General features: G+C 41.0%; 3 protein-coding genes across 3 annotated transcripts; all 3 read left to right on the top strand.

The window, feature by feature from the left end:
- The first annotated feature begins 7,240 nt into the window (after positions 1-7,240).
- LOC102706548 (serine/threonine/tyrosine-protein kinase HT1) lies at positions 7,241-10,815 on the top strand. Its single transcript, XM_006650729.3, has 6 exons — positions 7,241-7,846; positions 8,479-8,611; positions 8,763-8,958; positions 9,249-9,373; positions 9,659-9,817; positions 10,276-10,815. Exons 1-6 carry the CDS (start codon positions 7,617-7,619, stop codon positions 10,582-10,584), a joined length of 1,152 nt encoding a protein of 383 aa, XP_006650792.1. The 5' UTR covers positions 7,241-7,616; the 3' UTR covers positions 10,585-10,815.
- Positions 10,816-11,218: 403 nt separating this feature from the next.
- On the top strand, positions 11,219-19,498 carry LOC102706268 (transcription elongation factor TFIIS-like). Its single transcript, XM_040521862.1, has 7 exons — positions 11,219-11,532; positions 11,755-11,980; positions 12,552-12,633; positions 13,103-13,160; positions 13,549-13,651; positions 16,487-16,676; positions 18,234-19,498. Exons 1-7 carry the CDS (start codon positions 11,262-11,264, stop codon positions 19,179-19,181), a joined length of 1,878 nt encoding a protein of 625 aa, XP_040377796.1. The 5' UTR covers positions 11,219-11,261; the 3' UTR covers positions 19,182-19,498.
- Positions 19,499-21,590: 2,092 nt separating this feature from the next.
- Positions 21,591-22,728, top strand: LOC102709829 (ethylene-responsive transcription factor CRF1-like). Its single transcript, XM_006651889.3, has one exon. The coding sequence runs from the start codon at positions 21,783-21,785 to the stop codon at positions 22,506-22,508; it is 726 nt and encodes a 241-aa protein (XP_006651952.2). The 5' UTR covers positions 21,591-21,782; the 3' UTR covers positions 22,509-22,728.
- Positions 22,729-22,764: the final 36 nt, after the last annotated feature.

Here is a 22,764-nt window from a genome sequence, read left to right as displayed (position 1 = left end):
TCCTCCATCCATACAAAAAAAAAATCAACTTGTGACTATGAATCTGGACATATTGATTTTTTTTTACATAATAAGTATGTTATAATAGATTTTTTTTGGGCATGTGGTACAAGCTCTGGCATTCACTAGAGAAGATGGACACCAACACCAAATCTAGTATATTCAAGTCCAAATGGGATAACTAAGGTTGAAAAGAGCACCCTACTCACCTTCAGTCCATTGGCTTTGTTCACATGCCCTTGTGATCTTGAAACAGCATAGGAGACTTTGCAATCCATATCATCATGTTGAATTTACTGCCTTGACCTGAAAACCCAAGAATATTCTTCACCAAACCATCATATGCTTGCTTGACAGTTGACACATCAACGAATCACTTTCCTCCTCTCCACTCTAACAAGAGACAGAAAGAAAAAAAATATTCAAATAAAAAAGAAAGAAAAGACAGACAGAAAGAAGCTTCTGCTCTCTCTCTCTCTATCCATCTCTGTCTTTCTCTCTCCTCGTAGAAAAAAGGAGAAGCAGTGGATGTCGCACTTGCACCTTACCCTGTGATAATACAAGTGCATGACACACAAGATCGACATGAGGTAGAGAGAGAAAGAAAGAGAGGAGGAGAGATAGTGAAGGACAGTGACCCCCTACCAAACAGCAAGTTTAAACCACAAGTTAAAACATATATATGCTTCCCTTTATTTCGTTAAATATAACTATTTTTTAACAGTGGTAAGTCTTTAACTATTAGTAAATGAATTAAATAGACTGATTGTGTAAAAATAATATCACCAGATTTATTATTAAACAGTCGGTCATACTAAACAATATTTTGTTTAAAAATAGTTATATTTTGGACGGATGGAGCGAATTAAAATCTGCACCGTGTGTCATGCACAATGGCCTTTTCTTTATATCCCATCTGATACCAAAGCCATTGATCAATGATCATGGTGTGGTGATAAGCACAAAGAGGTAGAAAAAAAAAAGGTCAGGCAAATTCAACCAATGATGGGGGATCAGGTAGGCAAAGAGAGGGACACAATGCATATATGCAGATGCAGCTGCAGGCAGCCTTGTCTGATCCCATGATGATATAATAGCCTCTCTTCTTGTGCATGTATGCTGTGTTTGTGTTTCTGAAGATGAACATGAGAGGGAAATTAAAAGGAGCTGCAAATGGCTTGACATCCACATTCTTTTCTTCCCCCTTTCATTGCACTCTTTTTGGAGCACAATTATTGGGTTTTTGTTGGGTGTGTGTGATGAGGTCATGTCTGGTCCCATTGTGCAATTGCATCAAGGCATCTTTGGATCTTTGTCACTCACATCAGTATGTGTTTATATATGCACAAGTAATTAAGCGTATGCATTTGACAGGACTGATGTGAGCTAGCTAGGAGAGGCCAATATTTTTCTCTTTTGTAGAGAGTTGATTTTTTATTTTTTGCTTACTCGAGCTAGCTAGGGACATTTACTAAATCCCCTAATGACATGTAGAACTGTGTATCTGTGCAGAGCCGTTGATTAGTCATCCGTCACTGCATCAACCAGTACCCTCCGTTACAAAATAAACAAATTTAAGATTGGATGTGACATGTCCTAATGCATGTGTCATATAAGATATTAAATCCTAAATTTATTTATTTTAGGACGAGAAGAGTAATATGATAATTTATTTTAAAACAGATAGAGCACTATAATAATTAAATGACTAATTTTTTAATACAATGAAAAGCCCTCTGTACAAATTAAGGTCGTGTGCACTGCAAATGACCCTAACTATAATCCTCTATAAGAACATGCATTAGCAGAATTTTGAAAATGCTAATTGTGGTGGAGCTGGACTGCAAATTTGGAGGGATCAAGGCCAAATGATTTATATAAAGAAGGGATTGCTGGGAGATTTGTATAGTTTGTATACCAAGGATGAGTCGAATCTGCCTCCTAAAGTGAAAATTCATCTCATTTCATATGAGCACACTTGCGAAACTACCAAACGGTATATTTTCTAAACATTTTTATGTAAAAATTGTTTTAAACTATCATATTAATCTATTCGTGAGTTTAGAATAACTAATGCTTAATTTATTATTTATCAATGATATACATCATTTGTGTGATCTCTCCTTCTTTTCACTCACCTTTAAATTATTTTAAACTAAGTCTAAGTTTATCACCGTTTCCCATATTTTTGCGCCACGTTTGTTTAAGTCGTGGCTAGCAAAAAGTAAACCATATTTTAGCTGACAAAGAAAGATTGTGTTGCATTATTATTTTTTAGTTGATGATATATGTTGGGCCATGAGAAAAGAGAGGAGAATCTCTCATCATGAGTGTGGATATAAACCAAAATACGATCACATAAGTTCAACCGAAACTGTTAAGTTACTACTAAATAGTAGGAGTAGTAAATTAAGAAATTGCTTATGGACAAATGGTGAATCCTAATTTGGGGGCTTGCTGTGAACGTCATTAGGCTCGCTGTTGATAGCTTAGTTTTAATTTCTAGATGCGGTGGTCGTTGTTCAAGCGTTAGGTAAAGATAGGTTAGACTTTTTATCACACCATACACTTGGGACAAACTAAGGAACGGTTTGGGAACATGCAGTTTTTTATTTAAAAAAAAAAAGAAGTACACATGGATTCGATTCTTAACGTCGGCGGTAACCAATCGATTTGGTATCACGCGATGAAAGGTTATATATTGCACTCCCACTATTTTTTATAAACTGCTGACTTTTAGATTTACGTTTGATAATTTATTTTATTTAAAAAATTATATAATTATTAATTATTTTGATATAATATAATTTATTATTATAGGAGTTTTAAGTACGACTTTTAATTTTGTATATTTGGATAAAATTTTTAAACAAGACGAATGATCAAATGTAGATTTAAAAATCAATGATGTCATATAAAAATAATGAAGTGAGTACTAGAGTAACTTAGTTGGTTAGAGGTATTATAACAGTTTACTTGCCCGGTTTTTAACTTGCTACCTCTGCCCTTACTTATGTAGATGTATTTGCCACGTTATTGCAATAGATTATTTAATTAACACTTTGGGAAAATGTTTTCTCAGAAAACGTTATCTTATTGTGTTGCTTATACTCCCTCTAAATTTTCTTTTTATCAACGTCATACATTAGCATATGGAGGGGCACCATTTTTCAAACTACATGTTAAATTTATCCATCAAAATAATCTCTCTTTGGAAATCATGTGTTGCTCGGTTAGCCAGCGTATCTACTGCCCACTCGGGTTCGATCTTAAGACGCAAACGAAGTTTTAAGCCGCGTATAGTGCCGCCGGTTGACCGTGCAGACTGTGGCGGCGAGGCGAGCGCCGAGACGAGCTGAGCTGAGCTGCAACAACCGACAGCGTCTCATGATTTGGGCGACAAAATCCTCCTCGTGTGCACGGATCGTTTTCTCTACGCCCCCACCGGCGTGGCACGTGTTAGGCCCTTCTTGCATTCAAATCTTTGCCAGGCGCAGGGCGTACACCGCGGCATTATGCTGTTGCATTTATATTTTCTTTTTTAGGGGGTATTTGTAAGCATAGCTATATTCCGTAAATATTTTGTTTGGCTTTTTTCATGAAAAAACAAACAATCATCCATATATTTTTGAGAACTTTTTAAATACATACAATGTTTATACTATTTGTGCAGAAAGAGATCCGGAGCACCATGTTACCATAATAAGAATATACTATTGTTTTTTTTAGAACCTAAGGATCTATTGGCTATTTTACAAGGCCATATGAACTGGATGTGCTTGGAGGATTTGCTAGGGATTAGAACCAATTAGAAAACAATACTATAGATTTGTGATTTTTTTCCTTATGCTTATCCATATAACTTATTAGCAACTAAAATGCAATTTTCCATAAAACTTTTATAGACATGTTCTTATCGATTAAAACACAAATATTATAGAATAAACCAGGATAAAAAGCAATACAGTCAATTTTAAGTAAATTTTAAAATTTAGATTTTGAGTAAAAGCAAAAGATGCAAGTCTTGTTAACTAACCGTTTATTTTCTGGTTTTCTATGCGCTTTTAAGCCGTAAGAGAGTACATAACTGCTTTTATGGCAAAAAAGAAAAATTGGGAAGACTTTTCCGCCAGGGAGGTTAGTGCAATCCAAGACCAAAAGTAAGGTCTTGTTTAGTTCTCAAATTTTTTTTCAAAAACATTACATCAAATTTTTAGATATCTAAATAAAACATTAAATATAGATAAAAAAAACTAATTTTACTTTTATGGAAGAAATCTTAAGACGAATCTTTTAAGCCTAATTAGTCCATGATTAGCTATAAGTGCTACAGTAACCAACATATACTAATGATGGATTAATTAGGCTTAAAAGATTCGTCTCGCAGTTTCTAGGCTAGCCGTGAAATTCGTTTTTTCATTCGTGTCCAAAAAACTCTTCCAACATCCAGTCAAATATTTGATGTGACCTTCCTCCCAGACATTTTCTCAATCTCAACACCACCTTAAAAAAAATATGGGTGGGTCCCACTCAACGAATTCCGACGAACCGCGGAGAGAGGGAATAAAAGAATCGCGGCCAGTGGATGATTCCGCGTGAACGGTGTGCTGTTTTCATTGCCCAATATGATAAAAAAAATTAAATGAAAACTATCGCTCGGTATTATTTACCACCTTTTATCCCATAACATATATATATATATATATATATTTAAATTTAAACTACGACTATATATTTATTATGCGACAAAAGTAATAATAAAGTGCTGCACTCCCGCTTTTGTATACTATAGTTTATTTCAACAATTCATTTTATATGTGTAGATTTATTTATATTAGTATGCATATGAATCTATAGAATCAGGTAACTTAAAAACATAGTCGCTTCTATCCGTTTTTGTAATGTAAGACTTTTTAATATTGTCTAGATTCATATGGATGCTAGACACAGGTATAAATTATATATATTTATTTATAAATAAATTTACGTAAGATATAGAGTTTTACGGTATGCGGACCGTAATAGAATAATAATAATAAATACAATGGAGAACAAATGACTTTTAAAACCACGTGGAGTATGGTGGGGCCCACCGGAGCGTGCCATCGAAATCGTGTCGTGGTCCCCACGTCCCCGTAGTTTCCTCCACCCAGTCAAATACGCCCACTCGGCCTTTTTCAGAACAGAACCACTACTGCAACTGCACTTGACTTTTTATTATTATACCACTACTAATAATAATTATATAATCGAATTTTGCAAAACACGATCTTGGCTAATGGTCCACCGTGCAAGTGTCCCCAGCTGCGCCCCTTTGCTGAGTGGGCAGCTTAATCAGCTTACGGTTGTCCCAGTTTTAAGGAAATGAATTAGATAGCGTGGACATAAGGAGTTAGGCCATGATTGGAAGATATTTATTTTTAAGGTTATGGCTTATAAACCGAAGAAACATCACACACTTGAGAGTATTAAGTGGTGTTTGTTTGGTTTTTTAAGAAAAAAAATTATATATTATAAATAAAAATAATAATTTATAAATAAAACTTTTATATATGTGTTTTTAGCATTCTAAAAGTCAAGCCTGAAAAATAAAGTATAATGAAGAAATATCAAAATCAATTTAAATTCAATGTTAAAAATTCAAATTTTAGCTGATAATGATAAGTGTAAACATAAAAGAAAAGATAAGGGTGCAAACTGCCCGAGCTTAATTTGGCATATCTTGAGCAATGAGAATGGCCAAACCTATTCATAACTAAATAGGAACATCCGATTGTTGAGTGAAAGAAAAAAAATTGAGGATACAAATAAATGAATCAATTACAGTAGAGTTGAAAAGTTATTTCAATTCCGATTATGATAAGATTTCTTAAAAAAAATGGCACCCCGTTTGAAAGTTTATACAGCGTGTCCGTAACCACTGATGTATTGGGCCATGGGTAGTTCTCAAATTTTTTTCCTAAAAACATCCCATCAAATGAACATTAAAACTAACTACATATTTATAGAGAAAATCGTGAGATGGATTTTTTAGCCTAATTAGTGCATGATTAGCCATACGTCCTATGGTAATCAGCATGTACTAATGACGTATTAATTAGACTCAAAAGATTTGTTTCGTGGTTTCCAGACGTAATCTAAATTTTGTTTTATAATAGACTATATTTAATACTTTAAATATGTGACCATACCTATTTAATACTTTAAATAAACCTTAGTGGTACGAACCAGGGGTGCATACAGGCAATACAGGTAGAAACTTCCACTCCCCGTTTCCTCCGCTCCGCTTTGCTTTTAGTCAAGACTCTCTATAACAAAAAAGGCTGCCCACTGCGACGATGACCGTGCTGTGCTTACCCCGATGCCTCCCCCCTTTCTCTCCCCCTTCCCTCGCCACGACCACGACCCACAACCACACGCCCGCGTCTAATATCTTCCGAGAAATCAATATTTTATATTTTTTACATGGATTGGTATGTAATTTATTGAAAAAAGTTTTATGTCTATCCAAAACACTATTGAAATAGCATGGAGTCGTATATTGATGGTCATATGTAGCAAATTTACCACATAAGGTCATATATTAGGATATATTTCCAATCACTAAAAAAAGTAATTAAATATAATCACACACAGACAGATTCCACCCCCAACAAAGCTAATCACTAATCAAACGAGAGACAGAACACTCGTTTTGCATGCTCATTCCTATCCTTGTTGGACCCATCTACTCTAACAAAAGCACTACACAAAAACCTTGCAGGTAAAAATACAAAATGTATACAGAATACACGATGATGACAAATGGTTTAGGTTCTCGTGCGAAACGGTAATCATGATAATTTAATTGTCTATATACACATATAATCAAGCTAAATAATTTTTATTTAAGTTGGCTATCTATAGCTACATACTATCATCCCCATAGATTTAATTGGCAAGATTTTAACTTTTAATTACTAACTCCGTCTCAAAATAAAAAAATCTAGTACTAAATTACATATTTTAAAATATAACTCTATACAAAACCTCACTACTTAATTCAGTAATAGTTTCTACTATTTTTGGAACGAAGGGAATATTTGAGAACTGACTAATATCATTTTACCCTTTTTTTCCATGTTCAAAAAGCGAAGGAATTTTACTTTTTCAAATCAAATAAAAAAAGTCAGAGAAATTTAGCGAATGAACAAGAGATGCGCTTGCGCCCCCCTTCCCCTCCATCTTCCGCTCCTCTCTCCCTTCGCCGCTCCTCTACTCTACCCTCCCTCCTCTCCCTCTCGCCTCCCCCTTCGCCGCGGAGCCGGACCTCCTCGCCCGCGCTCTCGTCCCCGCCGGCGAGAAGCCCCGCGCCCGCCTGCGGCAGCTGCTGCGCGGGCTGCTTTTGTTACCTCGCGCCGGCGAGGAGGCAGGTTTGGAGGGGGGCGACGCGGCCCCGGTTCCGTTGCCTGCTGGCCTCCATCCCGGAGGCGGTAGGGGTTGTGGAGGTGCGGGGCCGTGGCTAGCCTGCGGTGCGAGCTCGCTGGGCTGACCGGCGTCGGGTTCTTTTTCTTTTTCTCTTCTCCGGCGGCGGTGGTGGGGGCGCGGCGTGCGGGGAGGGGGTGGTATATACGGCGATGAGCTGCGGCAGCGACGGGTGCAGGGATGGCGGGAGCGAGGAGTTCAGGCGGCCGCGGCCGAGCAAGGTCGCCGCGGGCGATTTGGTGGTGGAGCCGGCGCGGTGCTCGGACGCCGCCGCCGCGTCGCCGGCTTCCTGGATTGACAAGAAGCTGCTCGTTGACCCCAAGATGCTGTTCATCGGATCCAAAATCGGGGAGGGAGCCCATGGCAAGGTCTACAAGGGGAAGTAAGTGAAGGGACCTATATGCTATGTGTGCTTACTATCGTTGAGTTTGTGCTCCAAGTCGTCAGTTTTGGCTTCACTTGCACCAAATTTGGAGGTTCCGATTTAGGCGTATTGTTATGCCACTGTCCAGTCACATAGGTTTTGTGTATTGGTCCTTGTGAAAAGTTGATTAGGTTCATGTATTAACAGAACAGGCGGCAAGAGTTATGGCTTCTATTTATGAGTCCCTGGACCCTGGGGTCCTGCATGTTCAGGAAGTAAAATCAGTTAGGTTGCATAGATTGTGCTGCGATTCGCTTTGGGTCCACGATGTATTTCTTAGTTTAGTAGGGCGTTTTTGATAGAAATGTTAGTCGAGACTTGTTTTCTCCTACAGGATTCCACATGATCAATGTCAATATGCCTCCAAATATCCTAAACATGCTTTGCTTGATTTAGTTATACTAGTTTGATGCGGTTATCTCCATTTCCCACTGTGGTCAATTAGAGATTGGTCAAGCCTGTAACTTTTTCATGCTTCAGTATATTAGTGTGGTAGATAATAGTAGATCCACTTTCCTTTGGTGCAAAACTAGGCTATTTATGATATCCCATGTCAGCAATTAATTAATTTTCTGTGTTCTGTGAAATAGGTATGTCGATCAAATTGTAGCAATCAAGGTTCTTAACAATGGCAACACTCCTGAGGAAAAAGCAACCTTTGAAGCTCGTTTCATTCGGGAAGTAAATATGATGTGCAAAGTGAAACATGACAATCTTGTGAAGGTAACAGATCCTTGATCGAATAACATACTGCGGTGACCAATCTGATTTTTCATTAATCTGTCTAGTTCAATTCGGTCCCTTTCATAGCCATCGCTAATGAATCATCAATTTTTTTGTGGAAATTTTCTAAAAAAATTTCACACTTCCGCAGTTCATTGGAGCTTGCAAGGAACCACTGATGGTTATTGTCAGCGAGTTGCTGCCAGGGATGTCACTGAAAAACTACTTGAATAGCCTTCGGCCCAGCCAATTAGATATCCATACTGCAATCAGCTATGCATTGGATATAGCTCATGCAATGGAATGTTTACATGCAAATGGAATAATACACAGGGACCTGAAACCTGGTATGTATGTGTGGGCTGTTACTTTTACAATTGCACTATTTTTTTTGTTCTTCGATATGTGTAGTTAGTTGCATATCTTTTGTTGTAACCAAGTCTGCTGCATCTTTACCTAATATTTTATGGCCATATCTAGATTTTAGTTAACATGCCATTACATGTTCCTACTTTTATTTAAATAAGTCTGCTGCTTAAACTTCTAGGTTCCTCCAGTAGTTCTTACTTTCCATACCAGTTATTAAGTCAAATTCTGTATACTTCTATGATTTTCTGATTAATTTTGTTGTGTGCAGATAATTTGTTGCTCACTGCAAATCGTAAGAAGCTGAAGCTTACTGATTTTGGACTTGCACGAGAAGAAACCGTGACTGAAATGATGACAGCTGAAACGGGGACATACCGATGGATGGCCCCAGAGGTTATAAACCATTAATATATGCAATACATAATTTAAATTAATAACTTGTTGCCTAAAGCATATTTTTCTTTAAAACCTCACCCTTTAGTTTCTAGGTAACTATGGTTGTGACTTCACTGTAAAACTATATTACTATGATTTAATTTTTGTGCCTATGCAATTACTTGCTGGCCATAACTTTGAATCAATATTTCAGGGCCTTCTATTAAACAGAATTTTGTTGCTGTAGCACTGATCTGTGATTACAAAGCCTGACTTAGGATCTCTCTTTGTTTGATGTTGTAGCTATACAGCACTGTCACTCTTCAACGTGGTGAGAAGAAGCATTACACAAATAAAGTGGATGTGTACAGCTTTGGCATTGTTCTGTGGGAATTGTTGACCAATAAAATGCCATTTGAAGGCATGTCGAATCTACAAGCGGCATATGCTGCTGCTTTCAAGGTAAGTTTAAGCAATAGTCACTACTGTAGTATGAAACTGTTATTTGATATAAAATGATGTATAATAATCCTGTGACACTTGATGAGTTATGCTATTTCATTGCAAATAATATCTGTTCAGACTGGTGATAAATTACCACTAGTGTTTACTTTGTGGACAAAACTGTTACTACCCCTAAACAAGTTAGTACTGTTTCTCATGTTTTGAAGTTCTATCAATTTAGCTCAAAGACTCGTTTTTGGCCACCCAAAGAGAGAAGGTCAACATGGCAACTTTTGACACAAGTAATCTTAAGAAAAACGATTTCTTTTTAGCACCACTCAACTGGTGCACATGACAGTACCACCTTTCTATAATTATTTTGACTTGAGCTTTCAACTTAAACTTTCTTGACAATCAGTATTTTTTTAACTGCAATATGAATGATCTGATATTTGCCCTGTTTTCTCCAATGGCAGCAAGCGCGCCCACCCCTTCCTGAGGAGACCCCTCAGGAGCTTGTGTTCATTGTGCAATCATGCTGGGTTGAGGATCCTGCTATGAGGCCTAGCTTCAGCCAGATCATCCGCATGCTGGATGCTTTCCTCATGACAATGCCTCCACCGCCCCCTTCAGAATCAACCGAAGACGCGGAATCGGATGAAACAGCGTCATCGCTGAATAGCAAGAACTCTGCTGTCTCTTCGATTGTTTCTCGTGCGACAAGCAAGCTCTCGGTGGTCCGCCATCTCTTCGCCTCGAAGAAGGCAGGGAATGGGAGGACATAACAAGCTCTCGGTCGTCCACCATCTCGTCGCCTCAAAGAAGGCAGGCAATGGGAGGACATGATGCAGTCATGTCCTGAGACGTTTCCCTTGGTGCTGTAAAGAGTTAGCCTAGGTTATGTGTAAAACAAGAGGGGATCTTGTTCACTGTAGGATAGCTGTTGTATTGATGACACAAAGGAAAGTTGAAATGCAACTCGTGCAAGCTATGTATAGCTGGCATCTGCTTTACCATTACTACATGTTTTGTCTGATCGATTTGTATTCACTGACTCTTTAGCTCCTTTGATCCAAACAAACCACAACAGATTGATGATCACTGGCTTCAGGATTAACATGGAGGCACGAACGGAATAAACTGAAAACACTCTTGCGTAACTCATCTCCTGTCAATGTAAAAAAGTAAAGAAAAAAGAAAGAAAGATGCTCTGAATCTGGAGACGAATTTTCTGTGTTTATTCATTTTACACATCGATTTTTGATATGGATAGATTATAAAGAATGTCAGCTAGTACAAGCTCGTTTGAATTTTGAGTTCATTTAGGTGAAATTCAAATTCTTTAAGCTCATTTAAAATGCGGCACAGCGGTACTACGCTTGCAAACGCAGTGGTTGCAGTTTCAGACTTGCAGCGCAGCGCACCGAAAGCTATCACCCGTGCTCTCTCTCCGCGCGCACCCATGGCGTCTCCTCCTCCTGGAGCCCACCTCGCGGCCTCCTCCTCGAGGGAGCCGCTCGCGCCGGCGCCCTTCCCCGCCGCGGCCGCCCACTTCGCCTCACGCACCGCCGGCCCGTTCCTCCGTCAGCAACCCCACCCCGGCGACTCCGACGGCGACAACGCCGTGGAGGAGGTCGACGACGACGAGGAGGACGACGACGGCGATGAGGAGGCCGAGCTGCCCGACGGAGCGCCCTGCAGCTCGTCGCAGCAGCGGTGCGCCTCCACCCCAGGTGAGCAAAGGGTCCGCGGCTTCGCGCGACGGCTTGCTGTTGCAAACTCGTAAAGCTTGCAAATTTTTGCTCTAATCCATTAAAAAAGAACCAAGATTGAGCTAGGTTCATGTGGCATTCAAGCAACAAGCATCTTGTTGATCTCCTATACTCATATGATTTAGAATCATTCATGTATCTGCTGGTCAAGGTGATCACTGTTTCTTGGCTGATACACACCAGGAATCGGGCGGGCAGGGATGAATGGGGGAGATGGAATGAGGCAAATCCAGGAGGAGCATCAATGGCAGCGCAGCCACATCTACGCCTCGTCTAGAGAGGATGAGCCCAGCACCATCCCCAGGGAGATGAGGGTGGAGAATGGATATGGAGTTATTGGGAGAAGAGAGGGAGGTCCTGCATCCTGCTACTGGGACCTGCTCAGAGCACACCTCTCCGATCCATTGACGTGGGTATCTCTATTCGATTGCTGTTCTCTTGGGAAGTTTAGTGTCTGAATGTTTGCTTAGTAAGGTCTAGCTGTCTATTTCACCTTCTGGATTCCACGATTAGTCTGTGGTGAACTTAAACAACGGAGCATATCGACCGAGACTACTGCATGCTATTTATATAAATTAGATGAAACAATGTATGAATGCATCGAAAGAGCTTGTGGCTTGCTAATTTTTTCCTCAAGCCCGGTATGAGTGTAAGATATGCATTGGGGAAGCTGGCCTTTTGAATGCATTAGATGAGTAGATCGTAGGAGCTGCCGGCTGTTGCTGGCATGTTTTACCAGGTTTCGACACCTGTCATGGGCAAAACATATATGTTTGTTCACTTTGTATTTTTCTCCCAATTATTTTAATAAAATTGGTTGGCCTTCTCCTCAGCCAACCCGCCCAAAGAGTATTAGATATGCATAACACTTTGGTTTGTCACCCTACAATCATGCTTTTGTTGTGATGATATATAATTAAAACTTAGAGATAAGCATCTGAACATCTTAATTCATTTACCCTCTTGTGGTGAATTTGTAGAGGTGTTCTCATGGATGATGCAATGATTCTATCATGTGGACACTCTTACGGAAGTAACGGAATGCAGCATATCTACAGAATGGTTTGTCCATGGATCCTTACCACATGATAGACATGCCAACCTGGGTCCTGCACTCCTGCTTGTTACATATGTTCATTGCTAACACTGAGACTTTCTTACCCAAGTTTGTTTTGTTCTTTTTTTTTTGTAGAGGTTTGTCATCTTAAAAGTATAGTGCTTTTCCTTGTGCATTGCTCATATGACCTTAGCTATGGCTTAAGTCCAGTGAGATGCATGACATAAGCTCTTTGCTTTTCTATTGTAGTGACATCAGATCTCAATAATTTGTATCAATCGAGGGCTCAAAGAACATTATCTTGTCAGCCGTAGCAATGTGTCGACTAATCTTTAATTCTGAGGAAAAACATTATTGAAATAATCCTGGAAACGGGAAAACCTATTACAGTGCAATGACAGAGGGAGGGGAGGGGGATGTGACATTGCAAGTGCATGTGGAAGTGATATGGAATAGTTTCTACTTGCCATGCAGAAAGCTTGTGGCAAATGTGGTCAACCTATTACTGAGGACTCCATTCGACCAAACTTGGGTGTGTACCTTGTTTCTCTGATTAAATTGCCAAACTGCCAGAACTGGTGCTGTGTACATTGTCCTGTCATCTGCCTAGTTATAAGGGGCCCGGTAATGTTCTACCATTTCCTAGTCTTGATTCTTGGGGATCTAGGTTTAAGGACATTTGCATAATTTTTGAAAGTTACTTCCATAGTCTGAATAGTCTATCTAAAATTTGGTAAGAGACAGTAAACGCCTGGCTGTCCACATATCTTTACTACATTCTACTACTAGCATATGCAGGACTTTATGTGTATCATTCAACATCTTCCTCTTTGTTGACCTTGCTGTCATTTTTCCATGTCCATGATCTTTTTTGGCTTCCTTTATGAACTTTAACCTCATTTTATTTTTCATGTCTTCAGCTCTCCGCCTTGCAGTTCAGGCATTTAAACGCGAAGAAGAGTCAGCTAAATCTCTAAAAAGAAGAAGAGAGCGCCTTGAACAGGTATTAAACTTTTCTCAGTTGTTCTATTAATATTTGGATATGGACGTTTTTTGGTGTGTTACATACATGATGTTCTCATATCTGTTCTTTCTATGAAATCAGGACAAACGTGGCAATGATGAACCAAATCCAACTGAGATCTCTAGAGGCAAAGGTGTGCAGTTCCCTTTTGCTGTCTTTGACAGAGTCATAATCAAGGTATTTTTTCTGTGTAGTCAGCTAAGCATTCACTTTTTTTTTTTTTACTGTTTTGTCCCCTGTTTTTGTAATAAGCAAGATGGATTTCCTCAGGGCAACAAAAGAACCCCAGAACGATTTGTCGGACGCGTAGCAGTTGTGACAGCACAATGCCTAAATGGATGGTTAGAAATATTTTGTTATCAAGCCTTAACATGACCATCATTTGAAATGGAACACAGCGTTTATCCGTTGACTGTGTACCAGGTATGTGGTGAAGACTTTAGACAATGCAGAGAGTGTGAAGTTGCAATACCGTTCTCTGGCGAAGTTCACGGATGGTGGCCAGTCTTCTGCTATGGTCTCAAACAACACCCAGAATGCAAACTGGTTGTAAGGTACCAAAGCAGGTCATCATGCAGCGGTTGTAGCTGCCAAGGATCTCCTATGGTGCTTCAGATTATTTTTCTTTCTTCCTCATTCCCTGTCACTAGGAGAGAGTGTAATCTGAGGTAGATTGCCTGTTTACAGACCAGTTTCATGTGAAGCATTAGAGAACCCAATGTCACATCCATCATATATTATCATATAGTAATTATCCTCAGTATAATCAGCAAAGTTATCTCTTTTTAAACCTCTCCTGTGCTAGGCTGCTAGCCATATATGAGTTCATGTATCATCATTTTTCCTATATCTAATTATAACCACTAATGGCTTGGCAATAAAAAATGGTTTGCGAGTAAAACATTTATTTATGTATCTTATTGATTTAAAAGTTAGTAATGGAAAATAAACTACTACAAGAAAGAAGAGACCCAAAATTAACTCCAAACTTATCTTTGTTCCGTAATATAACAGATTTTCAGAATATAAGAGATTTAAACAATGCGGGACTGGGATAGTAAGTTCTAAAAAGTACGATAGCTATTTAGGCCATTTAAAGTGCAGAGTACCCTTAACTAGTAGTCTCAAGTTCCACATAAGTGAAACCGGATGAAAGCATGGACAAAGCTACAACTCTTCCAATGCAATGTACCCTGATGGATCATACAAATTTTGCAATGTATCCTGATGTATACCTTTTACTTTCACCCATGAAATTACATGTTATTATGTATTCTTCAACAAAGCCCCTTAAAGAGAAAACCTATTTACGAATACATGTCATATCCCACATATCATTGACCTACACTCCTTTTTTACCTTCTTCACCTGATCCTCTATTCTCAATCTCTGTTTCTAGCAGTGTCATCCCTTCTTCCTTTGCATCGGAGTTCCCCCTCTCTAGCACTACTATCCCCTTCTCCCCTTTCCAACGTTGTTGTTTCCCTTTTCGTCATGGCGTCGATTTTCCTTTTTTCCCCCTCTCTATCACCACGGGGACAAGCATACCGAGACGTTATAGATCGGGTCCTGTGGGCTAGCGAGGTCCACTAGACTGATGTTACCACCTTAATCCGACGCTGATGTACTTTGGTTTGAGGAGACGATGCCTTGATCATATTGACGATGAACAAATTGAGAGTGTGCCGAGCATGCCAACGAGATCCCTATGGTGCAAAATCTAGGCAATGCTAGCCAATGGATCTTCTTGGTACACCTCGCCGCCGTCCTGTTCTTGGCTACCATCGTTCCTCCCTTCCAGATCTGGTGGTCGAGCTTAGGCTACCATCGTCATGCTCGAGATTTCACTGGCACCGTCACGCTCATGTTCTACTAGAGCTTCGCACGAGAGGCGTGGGGACGATGAGGGAGCACATGCGGGGGGCAGTGTCTCTCAACATGCTGCTCAAGCGACGCCTTCCCCCTAGCTCCAACAAAGAACATGTGCCCTCTGCAGGGCACGAGCGGCTCTAAGGGGCATGGTTTCATCTAAGTTGGTGTGATGACACCTATGTAGAGGAGGGCTAGAGCTAACCATCATACCATCGGAGTGTAAATTGTCTTATAAAAACTAGTATAACAGAAGACGTTACATGGTTTCAAAACTGTAAAACACATTTATCTTGGTAAAGCATCATGAGCTATAGAAAAGGAAAGACATTATGAGACAAACTTATTTTGAGTTTTCCATATGTTATTACAAGGAGAATCTATTTTTAAACTCATATCTAACTAAGAGAGAACGGGGTCTGTTCTCATGTACCCCTCTGATTTTTTTATTTAATGTCGTTGACTTTTTGATCTAATTCTTTGTCTTATTCAAAATAATTATATAAATTTTTTGAATAAAACGAATGGTCAAACGTAGATTAAAAAATTAACGATGTCAAATAAAAAAACCAGGATAGAGTATTTAAATTTGAATGATATATTTAAATTTGAAGGAGTTGATGAGAGGTCGGAGGACAAATTCCAGAAAAGCACGGAGAAACCCATGAAAAATCAACTCACAAGTCAATCAAGGACACTGCAACGCCTTCCCTTTCTGCACACGAACCGAGCACCCGACACGTGGCGCACCTCCCAGCCGTCCGATCGGCCTGGTTCGAGAAGGATCCTCCTCCGAATCGACGGCCGCCGTGTCGGCTTCTGACACCCACCTGCTTCGCTGAAGCGAGCCGTCCGTATAAATGCCTCGTCTCCCCCCAAATCCAACCTCCTTTTCTCTTTCTCTCTCCTCCTTCCTGCGGGAGAGACAGAGACGGCGGCGGCGGCGGGGAGCCAGCGGCAGCTAGGGTTTTGATCCGCGCCCGCGAGGCGCCGCCCGCCATGGAGAGGGAGCTGCTGGAGACGTTCGAGGCCGCCAAGAAGGCGGCCGACGCGGCGTCCGGGGCCGACGACTCGCCGGAGGCCGACCGCTGCCTCGGCGCGCTGCGGCTGCTGCGCGACATCCGCGTCACCACCGAGATCCTCGTCTCCACGCAGGTGAGCGGTCAAGCGCCCCCCACCCCCCACCGCCGTGAATCCGAATTTATGTTTTGCGATAGCTACCTACCTTTGGGCCCGCCCGCTTGTTTCCGGCGGATGCGTGCGGCAGCGGCAATCTGGGCGCGGAACCGTGGTCGATGTGTGTTGGCGCATTCAGTTTGGATGCTATGTGTTCTTAATTTAATTGTTTCGTCGATATTTACTCGATTTGTTTAGCATTCTTGACGCTAGGTATGAAGACATGCGAAGATATGTGGCTCTTGATTGGGAATTAGATCTCGTGGATGTGAACTTCTGTTTAAGCGCAAAGACGATTCCTTTCTCCTTTCCGTCTCTAGTTGGTGTGTGTACAGAGTTAAATGTTGGGAATGTCCCGGAGCAGGGCTGGACTGAGATCTATGATAGGAAATGCTGCAAACACTGTTGCTACTCGCGTAATGTTCAGGGGAACTCTGTAGTAGACTAGCAGTGATCTCATAATCATCACCTTTCTGATCTGGGATGGTTGGATAGCATATATTGTGTACTGATGCACATAAAAGGTTCAAACTTTATATGTGCAAGGAGTGAGACGTTTATGGGATTCTGATTTGGCGGGAAAAGAATGCGTAACATGCGGGGATTCATTGCACTTATGTGAAAATTAAATTCCATGACCTCAGATATAAGACTGTAAATACTGACCTCGTAGACAGCTAGTCTCTGGACTCTGGTTCAAGTGGTTATGTTTATGTAGCAGATTTGGCAGTAAAATCGGGTGGAACATGAAACGGCTAGTCTTTAAGATGTAACATAATTTTATTTGTATAGTCTTATAGAAAACCATGCATTACAAATCTTTACTCCTATTCCATTTAAGGCATAATAAGTTGTCGTGCTCGACAAGCCTTTCCATCCCACTCATATTAGTCATCAGTTGTCTTATCCTCTGTGCACACCTTTCAACAATTAACTTCTCTTGGAGCAACATAGAGTAGTCTTAGTCTCTTAGCTTTTTTACAAGCTAGTCCTTTTGTTCTAGTTGTAGTTTTGCACCTTTGTGGTTTAACTAAGTTGAAGTCTTATATGATGAGAATTATTTTCAATGACTTGTCTTGCATGTTTACCCCTAAATACGCGTACATGAGTGCCACGCTGGAGCTTGATAGGCTGCAGTTGCATTTTCCCTTCATGTGTGATTTCTTCATATCTACTTGCACATATCAGTGCATCTGATATTCAAGATTTCGTTATCAAAAATCCATTGACAAACATACAATTATATTATATTCTGAACATGATGCAGAACTTAGCAACATTATTGATTTGTGAGCAGTGAATTTTGGGGGCCTATTTATTGTTTATTACTGCTTGGTTCTTGACCTTGTGAATTGTGTTCTTAAAATTAAACTGGCTTTGCATATAAGCTTAATCTATCGACTTAGTTCTTTTGTTACAAACTTCTACCTTCTTGCTTAACTGGTTACTTCTCTTCTTTTATATTCTACTTTCCTGCAGTTCTTTGCATCGGTTTTTCAGAAAAAGAACTCACATGATATTTTTCTGTTTTGCTAGGTTGGCAAACGTCTTCGTTACCTTACTAAGCACCCTCACTCAGACATACAAGCCATGGCTACTGATCTTCTGGGGCACTGGAAAAAGGTTGTTATTGAAGAAGGAAAGAAAAATGGTACAACAGAAAATGATAGATCGACTAAAGCAGCCGCCAGAGCTGAGAAGCCTCAGCACATGAAGGTTGATAAGAATTCCGCATCAGGAAGTGTGAAGTCAGAGAAAAGAGAAGTGGATGTTAGGGGCCAGAAACCTGAGAGCATCAAGGTTGAGAAGGCTACCAATAATGATTCCAAAAATCAATCAGTCAAGGTGGAGAGGGCTCCAAAGGAAGTTACTAGAACCCCTGAAACAAAGAAGCCATCTTCTGTTTCAAATGGGCCCCCAAAGCTGACATCTCTTGTCAAATGCAATGATGCCACTAGAGATAAAATCCGGGAACTACTTGCTGATGCCTTCTCCAGGGTTTATGGAGAGACTAGCAAAGATGACAGAGAGGAAGTAAGAAACATCTTAGATGAAGTGGATGCACGAGATCCATTCAGAGTTGCTGTGACAGTTGAATCTGCTTTGTTTGAGAGACTGGGACGTTCCACTGGGGCTCACAAGGCCAAATACAGGTCAATAATGTTCAATCTTAGGGCTGATAACAACACCGATTTCCGAAGAAGGGTTCTCCTTGGCCAAGTGAGGCCTGAGAGGCTTGTTGACATATCTCCTGATGAGATGGCTAGTGACGCGAGGAAGCTTGAGAATAAGCAGATCAAGGAGAAGGCTTTGTTCGATTGTGAGCGTGGAGGCCCCCCAAAGGCGACGACCGATCAGTTCAAGTGTGGCAGGTGTGGCCAGCGGAAGACAACTTACTACCAGCTGCAGACTCGGAGTGCTGATGAGCCGATGACAACATTCGTGACATGTGTGAATTGCAACAACCACTGGAAGTTCTGCTGAGCGCCAAACCGCTAAAATGTTCTCCCAGCTAGCAATGTCATTTGAATTTGACAGGCAGGTTGGCTTCAATTTTCCATAAACTAGGAGCCTGTTTCTTTTCTTCTCTTTTACCCTTCTTTTTATTTCCTTCAGAACCTGATTTATTCAGATTGTGCTAGTTGACAGTAACTATTGACTAAATTACCGTTACATGTTGTACCTCTTTCTGAAAGTCTTGGATGCAATGTAGTTCTTGTGTATGTACAAGGAGATTGTGTGATTGTTATATGGTAGCCATAAAGAGTGAAAATAATTCAGGAAAAAAGCGACGTTGCTCAGATGTAGATGGAGTGCATTCATGATGACAAATATAGCCTCCATCTCCATATAACATGATGCCTGTATCCAGTATGGTATTCGTAATTCGAATATGTGCTCGTTCGGTTATTCCTCTGGTCTGGGATTGCTTCACATATAGAAAAAGAAAGTTGCTCAGACAAGGAAATGCGGAAAGTTGGGCAGGACAGAGAGGGAATCTGAACTGAAGCTTGCTATTTCTGGAAAGTCATGCGAATCACTGATATGCTGGTGCTTCGGAAGCTATCCCTCGCTGTGCTAGCTGGAGAAACAATGCCTATTCCGTTCTAAAATTAAACATTGTTAGAATTAATTTTTATATCAAATATAGGCATTTCTGCACTAGTTCATATTATTTGTCATTCTAATGATTTCAAAGTCAATTAAATGTTTAGAAAGGGAATCTTATCAATTCAAAGTTTAAAAATAGATTACCAAAGTGATTAAAATAAAATCTTCTGACATCTCCTTTGGCTATGCTAAACAACATATAAATGTTTATATTGGGAATGGAGGCAGTAGCGTTTGCTTATGGTATGGAGATGACATTAACAAACAGCTTTCATGGGCAATGGTAGACTTATTTGTGAGTCGACTCAGAATCTAATGTTCTTTTTGGAACATGGATTTTGAATTTGTATTGGCACGTTTCCTAAACGGTGTGTTTTGTACAAATTTATATATACAAGTTTTCATTTGATTTTTTAAAATTTTTACCTTATAATAATTAATCTCATTATTCATACCCTTAAATAGTTATTATAAATTAGATAATCAAAAAAAAATCTTAAACCTCTCTCTCTCTCCAAAAAGAACACCAACTAGATATAAAACTAAGCAAGGGCATCTCTGACATTTCAATTGGATTTCATCCCATGGCGCCGAATCACAATGCCAATCAGCGAATATGCTGGTTCTCGAGTTTTTGATACCCAACCTGTGAGATCAGGCCAGCTGCAGGGGGCAGGGGCTACCTGTGCATTGTTATACATTTACCAATGGTAGCATGCCAAGGCTTCGTTATGAAATGTGAAAAAAGATTATACTCCTACATTACACCAGCATCATACCTTGGGAGTATATTTGTTGTAATCAGAATCATGGAAAGGAGCACAGAGGATGTATCGTCCATCTGGTAATAAATTAAATCAAAACCATATTATTGCAAGTCGTATGCGTGTTGGAATATTTATTAGAGATGTTACGGTTATAGCATGGCCAATCGTTAACTCACCTAAATATAACTAAATAATCTAAATTCTATTTTAAGTTGGACTTACACCCACCAAGAGTATTTCCACAATTACGTCTCATTTGAAATATCTAGCTATTAACTTATATATGTAATACTTCAAAACCTAATTAGACTATGAAACTTTATGGAAAACTGTAGGTTTTTTTAGATTTTGCAGATAGGAAATAACATCTCTATACTTATGATCTCTATTTGTACAATCAAAACTCTCCCCCTATTCTATAATGGCTGGAAGTTACTATTCCATGTAAAACATGGATGGCTCCTTCATGTAATCTACGCTTGCAACCAAACCTCCTAGGCATAGTATTTTTCGATAGAACCATAAATGTTTTAATCAAATTCTCAAAGGTGACATGAAGGTAACCTCCCAAATTTCTGTTTAATTCAAATTATGTTTTAATTAATGAGACCATAACCCCTTGAAAAAAATAAATAAAAAAACATAAGACAGTCTCAATGCATAGTTTCATGTCACGGTTACAAAGACGGTAAACTAGGTAACCGAACGAGATAAGTTTAATGGGGATGAAGCTCCTCTCTCATCTCATGAAACTCTTATTTAATGTTTTTATCAAATCAATAATTTTATTGATATAACACCCTATTTTATATGCATAACACCCCATAAAACATGCGTTGAGACCGACCTAATCCACCGGAGAATATCCCCCACCCTACGTTCAGGCTGAACAGTAGATTCCAACCAAATATTCCAAGGAGAAAATCCCGAGAATACCCCTCTCCCCGCCTTTGCTTATAGCACCCGCCTTCTCCACCCATTCCCCCCCCCCCCCCCCCCCCCCCCCCCCCCCCCCCCGCGTCTTCCCGCTTGCACCGCAACCCCCACGCGCCGCGCACCGCCTCCGCATCGATCGGAGGAAACCCTAACGCTAAACCCTACCTCCTCGCCTTCAACCCCCGGCTCCCATGGCCGGGCGCGGAGGCTAAGCAGTAGCCACTACCCTTATCAGGCGGCCCGGTATGGATTGAAGTGGTCCGGTGGAGGCATGGGTACAAACCCTAGCCTGCAGGAGCTGGCGGCGCCGGCGGCGCCGCGGGGACGCGTGGTGCGGATACTCGTGCGCGACGCCGACGCCACGGACTCGTCCTCCAGCGAGGATGAGGAGGTGGGTCCGCTGCCTCCGCCTCGGCCGCGGGGGAGGGGGAAGGGGAAGGGGAAGGTGGATGGTGGCGTGAAGCGCCGGGTGATGGAGGCGGGGAGGATCGGGGAGGCGGCGGCGTCTGGGACGAGGCCCGCAGCGCGGTTCCGCGGAGTGCGCCAGCGGCCGTGGGGGAGGTTCGCGGCGGAGATCCGCGACCCCCACCTCCGCCGCCGCCTGTGGCTTGGCACCTTCGACACCGCAGAGGAGGCCGCCGCCGCCTACAACGCCGCCAGCATCCGCCTCCGCTGTTCCAGCAATACCACCACCAACTTCTGCTCTGTCCGCTGCTACTCGCCACCGGAGCTAGCCAAGCCAACTATTCAATCGTCTGAAGCAGTGAGGCCAATCACCTTGCCAATTGGGCCAGCTAAGCCGACCCTCCTTCCACAGGTGAAGGAGGAGGGTGCGAGCTGTGGCGGTCGGGTCAAGGAGGAGGGCAGTAGCTGTGAGGTCCAGGCGCCAATGTGGACGATGATCTCCGGCAAGCGTAAGAAGCGATCGGGCTGCGGAACCCGTGTCCGCGCCTTTCATGCTGTGTCCGCCTGCTTGGAAGAAGTTGGCGGGGCCTGAGGGTCAAGTTATCCGTAATTACTATTGTTAGCAGCTTTATTATTATGCATAGCATCATTGGGAACTTGGTATTGTGTAATCTTGGTTAGTACTGAACTGCTTATGTGAAAATCTCTGCATGCGACCTGATTTAATAATGCTATGGTGTGTATATGGTATTGTAGCTGCTATATATGAATGTGAGACAATATTTTGGGCTTGGATAGCTTGTGGAATTAAAGTTGCATCTGAACAAAATCTTTTTATCTGTGATATA

The sequence above is a fragment of the Oryza brachyantha genome, chromosome 3 (genome assembly GCF_000231095.2).
Source record: "Oryza brachyantha chromosome 3, ObraRS2, whole genome shotgun sequence".
NCBI lineage: Eukaryota > Viridiplantae > Streptophyta > Magnoliopsida > Poales > Poaceae > Oryza > Oryza brachyantha.
The sequence above is the reverse complement of the archived record's forward strand: the minus strand, read 5'-3'. Positions and strand labels throughout refer to the sequence as shown.

Excerpts from the sequence above, each read along its gene's own strand:
- LOC102706268 (XM_040521862.1), top strand. The coding sequence starts at position 11,262 with ATGGCGTCTCCTCCTCCTGGAGCCCACCTCGCGGCCTCCTCCTCGAGG. Across the intron at positions 11,981-12,551 it reads CACCTCTCCGATCCATTGAC|AGGTGTTCTCATGGATGATG; the intron begins GTGGGTATCTCT and ends GTGAATTTGTAG. Across the intron at positions 13,161-13,548 it reads CTCCATTCGACCAAACTTGG|CTCTCCGCCTTGCAGTTCAG; the intron begins GTGTGTACCTTG and ends TCATGTCTTCAG.
- LOC102709829 (XM_006651889.3), top strand. The coding sequence starts at position 21,783 with ATGGGTACAAACCCTAGCCTGCAGGAGCTGGCGGCGCCGGCGGCGCCG.
- LOC102706548 (XM_006650729.3), top strand. The coding sequence starts at position 7,617 with ATGAGCTGCGGCAGCGACGGGTGCAGGGATGGCGGGAGCGAGGAGTTC. Across the intron at positions 8,612-8,762 it reads AACATGACAATCTTGTGAAG|TTCATTGGAGCTTGCAAGGA; the intron begins GTAACAGATCCT and ends ACACTTCCGCAG. Across the intron at positions 8,959-9,248 it reads ACACAGGGACCTGAAACCTG|ATAATTTGTTGCTCACTGCA; the intron begins GTATGTATGTGT and ends TGTTGTGTGCAG.